Raw genomic sequence first — 17124 nt, forward strand, 5'->3', positions numbered from 1 at the left:
CTAAGTGTCCTGTGCAGAGGCCCGAAGTAGCAGTTTAGCAAGGAAACATATGTTTCCCTCTGGTACCTCCGGTCCACACTATAGCTGACCAATTAGCGATCAGAGAATGGAGCTGCTGTTGCTGTTTCAGTCTGATTGTTGGGATACGATAGATTATGTCTTTGTTTTCAGGAAGTACAGTAGCAGTGGAATGACATTTCCTTGGACTCCCAATAAAGGAGCAGAAAATGAAAGAATTTCATATAATGCTGTAGATATATTGTAGCAAAACATTTCTGATTGTTCTTGGAAAATCTCAAGCCATAGCAACAGACAGGGAATATCTCACACATATATGAACATATTGCATTGGACTGTCATGCTCATAGAGCGCTGTAGGGGACTAAATTAGTCTGGTGAGTAGACAAGGACTAGACGTGCAGTAAAGTACGGTACAGTACTCGCTGTACGTGGCCAACACATTAACATCATATTTACTTGGCTGTGTGAACCAAGCGAGAAAAGATTAGCTTCCTCGCCATGCTTTCTCACTTAGAGGACAGAGAGGGAAAGGTTTTTGGATGGATGGTGATGGTGTCCTGACTGTATGGGGACATTGGCTGCACTACCCTCAGGGCTAATGCCCACAGTCCCCATGCTAAGGGTCAGGCCGGGTCACTTTACTGTCCCTTAGGCAAGATTCTACTTTGTGCTACTCAGAGCACGCTATGGGATGTAGGGTTTCAGAACTTCACAGACAAAATTGCCTGTCTTGTTTGACTTTGTTTGTCTCTCCCCTTCATTTTCGAGTGTCCCTTGGTGGGGGAGTGACACTCAAAAACGGAGCAACTAGTTGTAGGGAGAGATAAATAACCCTGAGGTAAGGGACATCACCACATCACTCCTGCACATCAGAAGCCACCAATGGATAGATAGACTACCACGCAATGCATTGACGATGAGCCTTGTGTTTTTCACAATGCCTGTACTGAGCAACAAATGAGAACAGCAAAACAATAATGTACCTGTAATGTACCCGGCCTCTGGCTGAGGTTCAATGTGGAGCAGCACTAGAGCAGGGCTTTCATTCCAGAATAGCAGTTTGACAGTTTGTCGTATTTCCTTCACTCAGTCACTTTCTGCAATTTCTTAGGGATTAATGATTAACCAGTGGAAGCATTGTAGAACAATTAAAATCACTGCTCTGAATTCAAATGTATACCACATGTTTTAGGGTCCATACACAGATTGGCTACATAGCTACACATCCATAGCATACACGTCTTTTTATCCTCCACTTCACAATAAGCAAGAGAATGGTGAGCTACGTTACTTCAGTAAATTCTTTAACTAGATTATTTACATCCACTGGGTTACACAAGATGACAGGCTGGTTTGCTGGTTTTCTCCAGAGTCCCTAAAACATGAAACAAAAAAAAAGACAATTCATACAAAAGGGCAACTGCCCATTTAGGAAGTTAAATGAATAGCCAGCTGGATAATGTTAGCTAGTAAGCTGGCTTGTTAAATAGTGATTAAAAAAAAAGTACTTTATGCAAAAATATGCATATTTGTTTGTCTCTACATTAACGAGCATATTCCTCTTAACTGTTTGTTTTTGCATGATTCGTTATAAAGTTTTAATTACTTACAATTGCTTCCATTCTAGTATTTTTACTGGTCCATGCTATCAAGGATCCTACCCCATTGAAGTTTACATTTAAAATGGTTAGGTAAGGGTTATGGTTAAGGTTAGGATAAGGTTAGGGGTTAAGGTCAGGGTTATGGTTTAGGGTGGGTATTGGGATGGAGCCTAACTCTGTGTTGTTCAAAACAGAACTGAACTGTGCAAAAAATACTTCAAAACCAACTATTCTCTGCAGCACAACTTAGCCAAGTCTGTGAGAAGGCATGTATTTATCACTATTTGGAAACATTTATGAAATGTACCAAGGGAACATGAATCAATAGATGCACGTTGCTAACATAGGCTACAGAAGTGTGTGTGGGACTATCATGAATTATTAAAGAGAAGGAGAAAAAAGGTGTTAATTAATAATTGAACAGTCTATTAACAGTCAACATGTCTTGCATACCTAAAGAATACCTGATTACTTCCTGTCAAAGACATGCAGTCCTCCTCCAGACGGTGTTCACCGGCAAATCAACCACAACCCTCCTGTGTTTTAGAATCTGCTTTGATGTCACCACGTCGCTCGCTCTCATAAAAAAAAACACTGCTTACATAGGCATCCATGTAATCAAGGACAGAATTGCCCAAGAGTGTGCATTTCTGTCCCATCTGGCCAAACAGATGTATGGAGCGATGCATTCTAGGTAAAAACATGCAAGCCGGGGAGTGTAAGAAAATAAATGTACGCTTGATAAGAAAACACGAGAGATAGCCGAGAAATCATAAATTCTTATCTTTGAGGTGAAATGGAGCTCTAATGCGAGTCTGGTTCCAATGGTATCGAACAGCGTACTGAATAGGGTGTAGTGAAAGACTGAGGAGGTTACTATTGGCACATGCCACCGTGCAAAGGCCTGAACAGAATTTCAATAGGAATGCAGAGTTCAAATGCAATGAAATGTTACTGCATACAGCACTTCAAGTAATGAAAGGACTGCTGTTTCAAATCCTATCTTTGCATCAAAACCATATGAAATTCAGCTGAACATGAAATTAACGCTTTCATTTTAGTTTAATCTAATTTAAAGTCCTCCTTTTTTTAAAATTTAATTTCAAGTGGAGGAGGTTTGTGGACAAATCAATGCATGCAATTAGACACACAGTGCCTACCAATTAGACGTTGTGCTAATGTACCAGAATGGATTTTTCTAAAAGGATGAGAGAGAGCAATACTGTATAGCTAAACGTCTGGCCATCCTGCCACAGTTGACAGACAGTTGGAGGAAGTCTAGAACACCACTGCACTTTGAGCCCAAAAATGCACCAATATCATTCCAGGAACTGCTTTGTTTCCAGCACCCTAAGGAGGTGGATCTGCTACATATCCATGTCAACTTAGACTTACTGCTTTAATTGAGCCAAATGACACACCAGGTATGATAATGATGGATTTAGGATGTTATTTTAATCATGCTTTCTCTCACACACAGACACATGCACAGATGAAAGCACGCACGGCAACACAGACAGAGAGACATGCACACACATGCTCTCTCTCTCTCCCTCTCTCCCTCCCTCCATCCCCCGTAGGTGTCTTTAGCCATATTGCTATTTTCTTTCATTCCATCACGAGTCTGGACCAATAGTTTGAATATGGTCTCAGTCTTTTCAGACAGCAAGGCCCACTCCACTCCAGACATGATTGACACTTCAGAGTTTCCTCATAACGGCCTTCACTAGTCTAGTCTGCATCTGGGAGACACAGAGACAGAACGACTTACTGTATTCACAGCAGAGAGAGAGAGAGAGAGAGAGAGAGAGAGAACTGAACACATTGGTAATGCTGCCACTGCCACCCACATCTCAGACTGAAAAGCATTGATTTTGATTTTCATAACCTCAAGGTCAGTGTTGAGGAGAAACCTAAAGGATCTCATCTCCTCGGAGCTGCTCCCAGTCCGACCTTTTCATTGAGAGGATAGAAACACTGCTTATGTTTGTTATTTAAATGAATACTGTGACATTAGATTGTATGTGCACTCTAAACAGTTACAGTAGATATTGAAAAGGCTGCATTTCCAGATTTGTGTTTTCATATTGTACCCTGCAGTTCTCTGTCACGACTTCCGCCGAAGTTGGCTCCTCTCCTTGTTCGGGGCGGCATTCGACGTCACCGGCTTTCTAGCCATCGCCGCTCCATTTTTCATATATCCATTTGTTTTGTCTTGCTTCATACACACCTCGTTTTCATTCCATAATTACACTACATGTATTTAGTCCTCCGTTCCCGTCCATGTTTTTGTGTGTAATTGTTTAATGTTAATGGTGTATGTTCATGCCCTATACCTTTGTTTATTGTTCCGTGTTTTTGGGCACTTAGATGTCATTTTGTGCCTATTTTTTGACCGGAATAAAAGTGTGCCTGTTTACTCTACTCTGCTCTCCTGCACCTGACTTCGCCTCCCTTACACAGCCATAACATTCTCCTTATAGGCTTATGTTTCTCTTGCTGTTCAGAAGATACTGCCCATAATTGCATAGCTCTATACATTCAATATATTGCATAAACATTGTTAGGGAAAGGATGTCTGTCTATATAATTCCTTTCCTTGACCTCAGATGATCTTGAATGAATAGTTCCCTATCTGAGTTTTTAAACAAATGAGGCTCTACCCTCAATAAGCCAGATGTCTGCTATCCTTCCAATTATCACCTGCATGCTAATTGGCCATTTCCATGTGGTGTCCACACATAGACTGCTGTGCGCCTAGTGTCCACACATAGCCTGTCCTGCACGACTGGTAATATTATAGCATGTGACTTGAATATGCATGTATCTATGCTTCAGGGTGTGTCCTATGGTCCTATCAATTATGCTTATGCAATGTACAAATAACAGAAAATCAGATGCAACTCAGAATAGCTGAGGTTCATATAGACTTGCAGACCCCATGCATTTACCACAAATGCCTTGTTTGAGAAAGTTTGCTGTACAATAGCGCCTGCAATAAGAGCCCTGTAGCTACAGAATATTCAGCATGGGAGAGTGGGAAATGTGTGGACCCGGTGTCCAAGTAGGCAAAACATACAGTAGCTATATGTGTGGAAAACATTTCATCACATGTAAGATATTTAACTTGTTTAGTATAGTTTGTAACTCCACTGAGTACTTGTTGCTGTATAACGTTAGTCCATTTGTTTGTGTTCTTGGTCTTGGCTAGGTCGGTAGCTCGCTAGCACTCACTCATGTGGTTGCTAGCATCGTCATGAAAAGGGGCATGAGGGAAGCCCTACAACATTGTGTTTTTCTAAGGAGTGAGAACACTCGGGAGCAGGCACTGTTGAAAAGTCATCTTTAAACATGTACTTTTCTTAAATGTAGTTTTGTAATTTACTAAAACAACAGACAACAAGAAAATCGTGTTTGAAAAAGGTGAAGTATTTGCCGTGAGCCAATGGGGTAACCTAGGTAACCACATGACGCAAAGTTCTATTTAATACCGACTGGGACTATTGTACATGGTGCTCCGTTACTCTTTTTTCTATCTTCATTAGCACGGTATACATAATCTTAATTTTACCTTCAAAACGCCACCAATTTGAAAAACTGAAAAAGTCGAGTGTGCTGATTTATTGGTGCATTGAACCATGTCACGTGCCATAGTTTAAAAACTAAAGGGCATTTCAACATTAACAGAGTGACACTGAGACTCTGTTTAAAATGTACTGTAACAGTCAAAAGTTTGGACTCACCTACTCATTCAAGTGTTTTTCTTTAGTTTTACTATTTTCTACATTGTAGAATAATAGTGAAGACATCAAAACTGTGAAATAACACATAATGAATCATGTAGTAACCAAAAAAGTGTGAAACAAATCTAAATATATTTACATTTGAGATTCTTCAAAGTAGCCACCCTTTTCCGTGATGACAGCTTTGCACACTCTTGGCATTCTCTCAACCAGATTCATGAGGTAGTACCTGGAATGCATTTCAATTAACAGGTGTGCCTTGTTAAATGTTAAGTTGTGGAATTTCTTTCCTTCCTAATGCATTTCAGCCAATCAATTGTGTTGTGGAAAGGTAGAAGATAGCCCTATTTGGTAAAAGACTAAGTCCATATTATGGCAAGAACAGTTCAAATCAGCAAAGAGAAACTACAGTCTGGCATTACTTTAAGACATGATGGTCAGTCCATTCGGAAGAATTAAAGAACTTTGAACGTAGCTTCAAGTGCAGTCGCAAAAACCATCAAGCACTATGATGAAACTGGCTCTCATGAGGACCGCCACAGGAAAGGAAGAGTTACCTCTGCTACAGAGAATAAGTTCATTAGAGTTACCAGCCTCAGAAATTGCAGCCCAAATAAATGCTTCACAGAGTTCAAGTAGCATCAACTGTTCAGAGGAGACCTCTTGAATCGGGCTTTCATGGTCGAATTGTTGCAAAGAAACCACTACTAAAGGACGCCAATAAGAAGAATAGGCTTGCTTGGGCCAAGAAACACAACCATCCTTTGGTATGATGAGTCAAAACACAGTTCACTTTCATAGCAGCCACATTTTATTCCTACACGCATCTGTACACTCTCTTCCTCTCACCTTGTCCCTTAGCTTGTGGACTTCAATGCACAACACATCAGCTGTATATGACCAAGCAAAAAAAAATTTACAAGCCAAACTATATCATAAACGCTACACACAGCCTACATAATTGTCACTATATTAGTTAAAGTAACATCAACATAGCTAATGGAACTAACAAGTTAGTGAACCCTCTACAATCATGCAGTAACATTGCAAAGTACAATCAGTAAGCAGTTTAGCACTCATAGCCAGCTAGCTAACACAGCAGCCATCTGTTTGAGCAGAGTTTTTGTGGGCTAAACTGAAACTGAAAAAAATAAAAGACAAAATATCTCTCGATTTCTCTCTTGCTTCTCCTTTACTTTGGAAGAATTAGCTTGTTAAAAACTGTTTAACTATTGTCTTTCTCTCTCTTGGTGTCAACTACTGACCACATGTTATACACTGTAGTGATAGCTAGCTGTAGCTTATGCTTTCACTACTAGATTCATTCTCTGATCCTTTAATTGGGTGGACAACATGTCAGTTCATGCTGCAAGAGCTCTGATTGGATTTACTGTGTAAGTCTATGGAAGGGGGTGAGAACCATGAGCCTCCTGGGTTTTGTATTGAAGTCAATGTACCCAGAGAAGGACGGAAGCCAGCTGTCCTCCGGCTTCACCATGGTGCTACCCTACAGAGTTTTGTTTAGTGTACTGTAGACATTGCTTGCAAAGTAGTTTGTTTTAATAAATTATTTGGTGACGTGATTATACTTAGTGTAGTTTTATCTAAAAAGGATAACTTTTTAAATGTTTTACAATTTAAACTTTTATGAAATTCACTGAGGAGGATGGTCCTCCCATTCCTCCTCCGAGGAGCCTCCACTGGTCTATTCCATATTGCATGTCTATCGTTTTGAAAACCTAAGCTCAGGGCAATTATTCAAACCATCTGTGGCTATTTCTGTTTCAACAACTCAGAGCACTAAGCACTTCTCTTTAAGTGCACCATCATGATCTGTTCGCTACAGTCTGTTTGGAGCACTTAAAACCTGATCAACCTTTTATTTTACAGGATCTTTGATTAATAAGCAGTGTTGTCTTTACTTGACTTGGTGGTTAAGTGGTTAAGTGATATGGAGGCGGACGGGAAGCGTGGACGGCTTCACACAAGGCTTCTGCACATGTTGTATCAAAAGACTGAAACATGACTGTACATGTTGTTGTCGTCTGTGTTGTTATGTGTCTTGTATGCACCAATCTGTCACCACACATGAAGTTCCCTTAAGAGTATATAAAAGTTATTGGAATTGAATTTCAATGACTGACATACACACAACATACAGTAGAACACAACATGATTAATCTGGAAACCTGGGAGAACATAGTTGTAATACATATATTACAACAATGTACAGGCATGTTGATTGAATAGGAAAAAAGGACAAGATGTGAGATGTCTAATAGTGTCTGTGAATAATCATGCATATTTCCAATTGTAGTCTAGATACAAATTATACTGAGGTAGGAATTGTGATGCAGTCAGCATCTCTCTCTCCCTGCCTCCATGGTGTCTGTCATATTTGCAGGTTGTACTTAGTAATTTAATCTAATTGCAGTCTAATGTAACTGACACGAGGAAGAAGGGGAAGCAGGTCTTCGGGGAAAGGGGATGTAATTATTGAATTGATTCATGGGGCCATGATTGACGGGCCAAGATCCTGTCACAGCAACTGGTCAGGAGAATGAGTGGGAGGGGGAGGGTAAATGCGGGAGGGAGGAGAGGATGGGTGGGATAGGAGGGGCAGGGGATGATGGGGAAGGAGGGGGATGATGATGGAGGAGGGCTTATAGAAAGCGCGTCCACAACCTCCAATACTCCTCAAACTGCTGCAAGACAAATTCGATATATTTGCGCTTGATAATATCTCTGATTATTGTGCTTGTGTGTATGTGTTTCCTATGGTTTTAGATATGCCTTCTCCTCTGTTTCAGATCCTAGACAGAAAAAAACATGGTTTGTGTGTGAGAACTGTGTTTGTCATTGAAACAGAGAGAACAATTGAAAACAATAATCAATGTTTTGTTTAAAAGGAAAAGCTGTTTAATGACAGACCACTGTTCGCTTATGTAACCCCGTTCTAGGAAAGTAAAATATCAAAGTACTCTCCTATTGATCCCTGGAAATGATCGATAGTCGGCCATTGCATCCAAGTGTCTGTTACTCAGCATGCTAGTCTTCTGGAATGGGGGATCATGACACTGAGACTGATTGCGAGGACACTGGACCTGTGTGTGTATGTGTGTGTGTGTGTGTGTGTGTGTGTGTGTGTGTGTGTGTGTGTGTGTGTGTGTGTGTGTGTGTGTGCGTGCGTGCGTGCGTGCGTGCGTGCGTGCGTGCGTGTGTGTGTGTGCGTGCATTCATTCCTGTATGTCTGTGTGTGCGTGGCTAGTGCTAAGGCAGGTGACAGGTCTGGTCATGCTGACAGCAGTCAGGCTACTCCTAGGGGACTGTACAGACTGACAGCAGCTGCCCAAAAAGAAGCACCACATCCTGTTTTCCAGTACAAAGAGCCTGCTCACTCTTGCTACCTTTCTTTCTCTCTCTCTCTCTCTCTCTCTCTCTCTCTCTCTCTCTCTCTCTCTCTCTCTCTCTCTCTCTCTCTCTCTCTCTCTCTATGTCTCTCTTTCTGTCTGTCTTTCTGTCTGTCTCATTCTCTCTGTCTGTCTCTCCCTCCCTGTTTTTATATTCTGAAACTCAGAAGTCAGAACCTTCACACCTGCCTCTCTTTCTCTCAAAACACACATGCCAAACAGAAAACACATACACAGTGACATCTAAATACAGGCATGTGATGTACATGGTCATCACCACAACTCCGGCAGACTGTACATACACACAAACCAGATATACTCACACACTCAGTCCTCTTCTTCCTTCTTGCTGTCTGTCTCAGCATGATGTAAAGAGTCCTTCACAAACAACTTCTTGAGCTTGAAAAGAAGAAGAAAATAAAGATCAGCTTTGGGCGGGTAGGTTATCTAGACTACTAGTGATTTGCTTTTCTCTAGCTGTACTCATGATTGACCAACCATCAGCTCCCTTGCTTTTCTCTCCCATCTCCCTGCTTTAACATCTCTGAAATTTTCCAACATGATTCAGGCCCAGTGAACACAATGCCTTCCCTCCTGGCAGTCCATCAGACTCACCAATCAGACTCCAGTGAGCCTGTGGTTTAGATCAGCAAACAGCGATAGAAAACTTTAATTAAAGGAGATCAGGTGCTCACATCTGAGCAAACGTGTTTTTTTTTATCCTCCAATAATTTGAGATTGGGAAGTGACATGATATAACAAGGGTGGTTTTATGCAAACACGTGTGTTATCTTAGTGTGTGTGTCTGTGAGAGAGAGAGTGAGCAGGAAGAAAGCAAGATAGATAACACTGCTACCCATGATAGGAACTGTACAAGGTGACTTAATCACAAACAAGAGAAGCAGCACATGCAGGCAAACCGTAGGTGAAGAAAAAGTACAGCTTGTCAGACCAAAAGCTGCTTTGTAGCTACTCCTCTGTCTCTGGAGAGACAGGCGATGATGATGTCTTGTCATTTTGTTAAGGTTAAAGGGAATTCATGTCATCCATCATATTGGGGGATGTGGTGAGGTTCTGATTGGCCCTGGCACGGGACCAGCCAGGCTACCTGTGTTTGTGTATGTGTGTGTGCGGGGGGGGGGGGATAGACACACTGGTTACGTCCCCCTGCTCGGACGTTGCATGTTTCAACCAATGGTTGCATGCCGCATCAGCAACTGTACCGTCGGGTACCAGATTGCTATAACATATGATGTGGTTAGCTGATACGTAAAATAAATTCACATTTTTCATCACATTGTCCTAAGTATTCATTTGAAAGGAATCCTGGAAAACCCAACAACCTGGCAGCTCTCTCCTCTTCATCTTAGTGAAATGGAATACAGCTCCTGCTAATTCTCCAACTAGCGCTAGCCAAGGAAGGACCTGGGATATCTGGAAGGACCTGGGAAAGTCACAGAGGATTCACTGGAAGAGGAGAACAGTGCCATAAACATGTGTTCTACCTGCCATCATTTTCGGGGTGGAGAGCTTAGAACTATTTGTGGACATGCTTTAGCCTATAATTGGCCTTCCCCACAGCAAAGCATGTCCTGATGGAGCACATGTGGGCCTATGATGCCCACTGCATCGTAATTTCACAAAATGTATATTGTTTTTCTTTTATAAGGCACCATAATGCCTTGTTCAAAATATCTGGGAACTCCGAACTCGAAGTTGCACAGAGCATTTAAGAAAATTGGGAACATGGGGAAAAACAAGCTCAAACTGGGAAAAATAATTTTGAAAGGTCCCCCAACTTGGAATTCCAACTTGAGAACATGGGCCTCTTTGGGAGGATGGGTCTCTCCGACTTTCCGACTTCAAGACTACTGACGTCATTATTTGACCTCTTTTTTTTCCAAGTTCACAGTTTTCTTGAAAGCACCATAAGATATAAGATGATGAGGAGTGAGGAAAATGGGGATGATAGTTTTCTTTAATGCTGCATTTGATATGGATGGTTGTGGTTGTGCACATTCAGTAGTTACATATTTATCATGATCAAACAGGTTTGTCACTATTCTTCAAGATGATATTTGATGTCCTGCTACTCATGTCATCCGCTGATCAATCGGTGAATGATGCCGTATTCAAATCAACTGGGACATCGGAAAAATACGAGCGCCCAATCATGACGTCAGTGATCCTCAGGTCGGAAAGTTGGAGCTCAAGAAAGATGCCCGAGTTGAAATTCTGAGTTGGATGACCGTTTCCCAGTCGGAGCTTGTTTTTTTTCCGAGTTCCCAGTTGTTTTGAACGCATTGAAGTCAGAGTTTCCGAATTCTGAGCTCACAGATGGTTTGAACGCGGCATCAAACAACGCATTGCGACCACTGTCATTTGATGATTCACTTTTTACTTCTGGGAAATGTAGTTCTTTAAAAGCAAATAGCTAGCAAATCTACGAATTCGACTGCTTCTAAAACGACAAAGACCAAGGTGCAACCCGTTTGCTCTTTCCGGAAGTATAATGCATTGACGTTCCAACGTGATAACAAGAATCTGAGGGCAAGCGAAATGTCCCACTTCACAAAGAAAAGGAAATTAGACAAAAATGTGCAGGATAACCTGTACTTTGACAGCTATTCTGATGTTACCATTCACGAGGAAATGATTGCAGACACTGTCCGGACGAACACGTACAGGACAGGGATACTGAGGAACAGCAGTTTGATCCAAGGGAAAGTAGTGTTGGATGTCGGGGCAGGAACCGGCGTTCTAAGCATATTTTGCGCCCAAGCCGGGGCCAGGAAAGTTTACGCGGTGGAGGCTAGTTCAATCGCTGATCAAGCTGTTAAAATCGTTAAACACAACAAGATGGAAGACATAATCGATGTGATTAAAGGGACTCTGGAGACAATCGATTTGCCGGAACAGGTGGACGTGATAGTAAGCGAGTGGATGGGGTACGCGCTGCTTCACGAATCTATGCTGAATTCTGTCCTCTTCGCCCGCGACAAATGGCTTAAAGCTGGCGGCCTTATTTTGCCTTCCAAGGCCGAACTGTACATTGCACCCATCAATGACTTTGTGGTGGAGGACCGGCTAAGTTTCTGGTCAACTGTGAAGGACCAGTACGACGTGGACATGTCGTGCATGTCTGACTTCGCCAGGAAATGCATCATGAGCAATGACATCACCGTGAACTTGGTGACGGTAGAGGACGTGCTCTCCCACCCCTCCAAGTTCGCCGAGTTGGATCTGTACTCGGTTACCACGGAGCAGCTGAAATCCGTGAAGGGGGCATTCAAGTGCGAGTGTTTCGGTTCGTCTGCCGTGAACGCGCTCTGCGTGTGGTTCACGGTGACCTTTCCCGGTGGCGAGGAGAAGCCCCTGGTTCTCTCCACATCTCCGTTCAAACCGGAGACGCACTGGAAGCAGGCAGTGTTGTATCTGGATGAAGCAGTGAATGTTAGACAAGACACCACAGTGGTGGGCGAGGTCAACATGTCTCCCTCAGAGGACAGTTCCAGACATATATGCATCCACGTGGACTACACTATAGGAGAACTCAAAAAACAGTCCAAGACCTTTTCCATCCCTGATGGTTATTCAGGAGAGGCTCAACAATAATGTTTAGGCCTAATCTTTGACAGTTTAAGCAGTGTCAACCTTACATTAACCTGGCTTAGCAGCAGAGGGACACTTGGCAATAAATTGTTGGCCAAGGCCTAAATTGTAATGATGGAAAGAATCCCACTATTGTTGTGTAGTTTATGCTACAGAGTTTCCTGATGTCTTTGAACTTGTGAAGGAGAGCGAAAGTGTTGTGATAATTGATCTGAATTAAATACTTAAGTGGATGGAATGAAATAAATACATTTAACAAATAAGCTCTCAATTGAAATGGTATGCAACTTACTTTTTCTCATATTTATATGGGGGGAAAACATTTTTTTTTGCTTACAGTGGGTCTTACAGTAGAAGCAAGGTAACAAGGTCAGGGCAATATACAGTGGGGAGAACAAATATTTGATACACTGCCGATTTTGCAGGTTTTCCTACTTATAAAGCATGTAGAGAGAGGTCTGTAATTTTTATCATAGGTACACTTCAACTGTGAGAGACGGAATCTACAACAAAAATCCAGAAAATCACAGTGTATGATTTTTAAGTAATTAATTTGCATTTTATTGCATGCCATAAGTATTTGATACATCAGAAAAGCAGAACTTAATATTTGGTACAGAAACCTTTGTTTGCAATTACAGAGATCATACATTTCCTTTAGTTCTTGACCAGGTTTGCACACAATGCAGCAGGAATGTTGGCCCACACCTCCATACAGACCTTCTCCAGATCCTTCTGGTTTCGGGGCTGTCGCTGGGCAATACGGACTTTCAGCTCCCTCCAAAGATTTTCTATTGTGTTCAGGTCTGGAGACTGGCTAGGCCACTCCAGGACCTTAAGATGTTTCTTACGGAGCCACTCCTTAGTTGCCCTGGCTGTGTGTTTCGGGTCATTGTCATCCTGGAAGACCCAGCCACGACCCATCTTCAATGCTCTTACTGAGGGAAGGAGGTTGTTGGCCAAGATCTCGTGACACATGGCCCCATCCATCCTCCCCTCAATACGGTGCAGTCGTCCTGTCCCTTTTGCAGAAAAGCATCCCCAAAGAATGATGTTTCCACCTCCATACTTCACGGTTGGGATGATGTTCTTGGGGTTGTACTTATCCTTCTTCCTCCAAACATGGCAAGTGGAGTTTAGACCAAAAAGCTCATCAGACCACATGACCTTCTCCCATTCCTCCTCTGGATCATCCAGATGGTCATTGGCAAACTTCAGACAGGCCTGGACATGCGCTGGCTTGAGCAGGGGGACCTTGCGTGCGCTGCAGGATTTTAATCCATGACGGCGTAGTGTGATACTAATGGTTTTCTTTGAGGCTGTGGTCCCAGCTCTCTTCAGATCATTGACCAGGTCCTTCCGTGTAGTTCTGGGCTGATACCTCACCTTCCTCATGATCATTGATGCCCCACGAGGTGAAATCTTGCATGGAGCCCCAGACCGAGGGTGGTTGACCGTCATCTTGAACTTCTTCCATTTTCTAATAATTACGTCAACAGTTGTTGCCTTCTCACCAAGCTACTTGCCTATTTTTCTGTAGCCCATCCCAGCCTTGTGCAGGTCTACAATTTTATCCCTGATGTCCTTACACAGATCTCTGGTCTTGGCCATTGTGGAGAGGTCGGAGTCTGTTTGATTGAGTGTGTGGACAGGTGTCTTTTATACAGGTAATGAGTTCAAACAGGTGCAGTTAATACAGGTAATGAGTGGAGAACAGGAGGGCTTCTTTAAGAACAACTAACAGGTCTGTGAGAGCCGGAATTCTTACTGGTTGGTAGGTAGTCAAATACTTATGTCATGCAAATTAATTACTTAAAAATCGTACAATGTGATTTTCTCGATTTTTGTTTTAGATTCCGTCTCTCACAGTTGAAGTGTACCTATGATAAAAATGACAGACCTCTACATGCTTTGTAAGTAGGAAAACCTGCAAAATTGGCAGTGTATCAAATACTTGTTCTCCCCACTGTATATTTTATATGTGCTATTTCCAGGCCTTTGTGTCTGTTAGTGACATCAGCAGTTGGCACAATAGGCCTGTCAAAAATCATAATCTGTGGATCCACCATTGGCTCACTGACAAAGATGATCAATGTTGGATTTCTTGTCTGTTCACTCAATGTACTGTATAGATAGGCTAGATACCAAACAGATTAACTGTTTGTGTTTAAAAAATATATATCTACAGGTCACTGGCCCTAGTCTATTTTATTGTGTACACATTTCCATAGGCTTCAACCCATTGAACTGAATCTGATGTCACATTTTACCTGATTGTTATTGAAATGGTTGTCCATAACTAGTTTAATAGATTCACCCACTCATTCACTGAAGGCTACTTTGAAAAACTCTCTAGGCCTCCCTGATGTATATTACCCTAACAAGACTGCTATGCAGGTGAGGACAAATGTCTAGCATTCTCTGGCATTTACGTTTTCATTCCAGTCGGACTCTAACCGTTAGCTTACAGTAAGGTGATCATGTCTGATAGAATAATGTACATGTTAAAAGTATGGCAAACCTGTTTTTCTCTTTATGATACTATGCGGTGTGAGACAGGAGGTGCATGGAACGGGTAACATTTTAATAAGAAAAATAGGATATACAGGTAGGCTGTTATTTGGTAGTCTTTATTGACTCTCATAGTTAAATGTGACTTCACATCAACATTTTTTCTCAAATTCACTTAGTTGCCACGGGTGTCTTCTAACCTGCCAGTGCCTAGTAGACAGGCTAAAGGCAGGAACACAGATATTGGAAATGTTAAGTGCAGTATTAGCTTCTAGATGCTCCTGAACTCCGTATCAAACTGCAGCATGCACAGTCACTCTTCTCTGCTCAACGCTCTACTCATTCTAATCCATCCTTGCCTTGAATCATTTGAAAACAAATAGAAAGGGCGTAGAAACATTAAATTGGTTTATTTGTCTTGTAAGGAGGATCAATAGAAAATGTGCTTAATCTAACTCATTGTTGGAGTCATTGTTATAGTGGGGATGTGTGAGAGGAGAATCCACTATGTTAGAGCTTATGGGTATGCAACAGCTAGTCTTTCAAAAGGTCCTTGGTCCTCTGTCTCTGTTACTATGTCTTCTGCAGTCTGAGAAACACAAAGGCTCGCCTGACAGCAGCTGATGAGGATAACCACTGTTATGAGAGAACAAGGTGAGTCAGTAGAAGTACCATCAAATGAACATTTGACATTATGTTACATTCCCCATTATAACTCCACAGACTGAGGAGGAAGGAGGGTGCTAGGAAAGTGTGAAATAGCTGAGAAAGAGAGATAGATTAAGATTGAAAAAGCCTCTCCATGGACTGAGGTATGTGTTATTAAAAAGCTAAATGCATTCTATATGTGAGAAGATTATCTATATTGTATGCATTGTTGTAGAGTTAATGAATTTCATCGTAGGCCTATGTGTCTATGAGGGATTTTTTTTAGCCCGATTCAACATCCCTGACTGGATTCACATTAGAACTGGTCTGCGTACAAAATGGTTAGAGCGTTGGGCCAGTAACTGCAAGGTTGCTGGATCAAATCCCCGAGCTAACAAGGTACAAATCTGTCGTTCTGCCTTGCCCCGGAGCAAGGCAGTTAACCCACTGTTCCCCGGTCGACGAAGACGTGGATGTCGATTAAGGCAGCCCCCCACACCTCTCTGATTCAGAGGGGTTGGGTGAAATGCGGAAGACACATTTCAGTTGAATACATTGCTGGACAACTGACTAGGTACCCCCCTTTCCCAAATGGCTCCCTATACAATGCAGTTATTTTGGTCAGAGCCCTATGGGACCTGGCCAAAAGTAGGGCACTATATAGGGAACAGGGTGCCATTTGGAATGGACTCCTGATCCTCATCTCCTATTTGTGCCTGGTATGCTAATGGCCTACAATATATAAACCAATAGGAATCATTTTCCACCAGCCAGTTATAGTAACCAATATTTTGACAAATTGGAAACATGTTATTTACAAAAACGTAATTTAGAAGAGCAATTCCCTGAGCTGTGCGTTAGTCTCCCTACAGCCCTGGAGAAATCATCTGTCATCATTATCATGAGCAGCCCTGGATGTAAGCCTTTTTATAGACAGGGATATTACAAACTACCTTGTACCACTAATCTCTATCATGCATTTAGCCTACACCTTTTTTCTCTCATACCTACACTACTGCCCTTCTTTTATTGTCTATTCTTTTAAATAGTGTAATAAGGCTAGGTTTCAATCACTCCATCACTCTTCCTTTTTCTACAGGATTATCTCTATTATACAGTTACTGAACATCTTTTTCTACAGGATTATCTCTATTATACAGTTACTGAACACCTTTTTCTACAGGATTATCTCTATTATACAGTTACTGAACATCTTTTTCTACAGGATTATCTCTATTATACAGTTACTGAACACCTTTTTCTACAGGATTATCTCTATTATACAGTTACTGAACATCTTTTTCTACAGGATTATCTCTATTATACAGTTACTGAACACCTTTTTCTACAGGATTATCTCTATTATACAGTTACTGAACACCTTTTTCTACAGGATTTTCTCTATTATACAGTTACTGAACACCTTTTTCTACAGGATTTACTCTATTATACAGTTACTGAACACCTTTTTCTACTGGATTATCTCTATTATACAGTTACTGAACACCTTTTTCTACTGGATTATCTCTATTATACAGTTACTGAACACTTTTCTGTCACACCTATACTGTTCCAATG

General features: G+C 41.7%; 1 protein-coding gene across 1 annotated transcript; it reads left to right on the top strand.

Moving 5' to 3' along the window:
• Positions 1-11296: 11296 nt before the first annotated feature.
• On the top strand, positions 11297-12645 carry prmt6 (protein arginine methyltransferase 6). Its single transcript, XM_064949207.1, has one exon. It carries the CDS (start codon positions 11335-11337, stop codon positions 12388-12390), a length of 1056 nt encoding a protein of 351 aa, XP_064805279.1. The 5' UTR covers positions 11297-11334; the 3' UTR covers positions 12391-12645.
• The last annotated feature ends 4479 nt before the right edge of the window (positions 12646-17124 follow it).

Source organism: Oncorhynchus masou, chromosome 30, assembly GCF_036934945.1.
Source record: "Oncorhynchus masou masou isolate Uvic2021 chromosome 30, UVic_Omas_1.1, whole genome shotgun sequence".
Classification (NCBI taxonomy): Eukaryota; Metazoa; Chordata; class Actinopteri; order Salmoniformes; family Salmonidae; genus Oncorhynchus; species Oncorhynchus masou.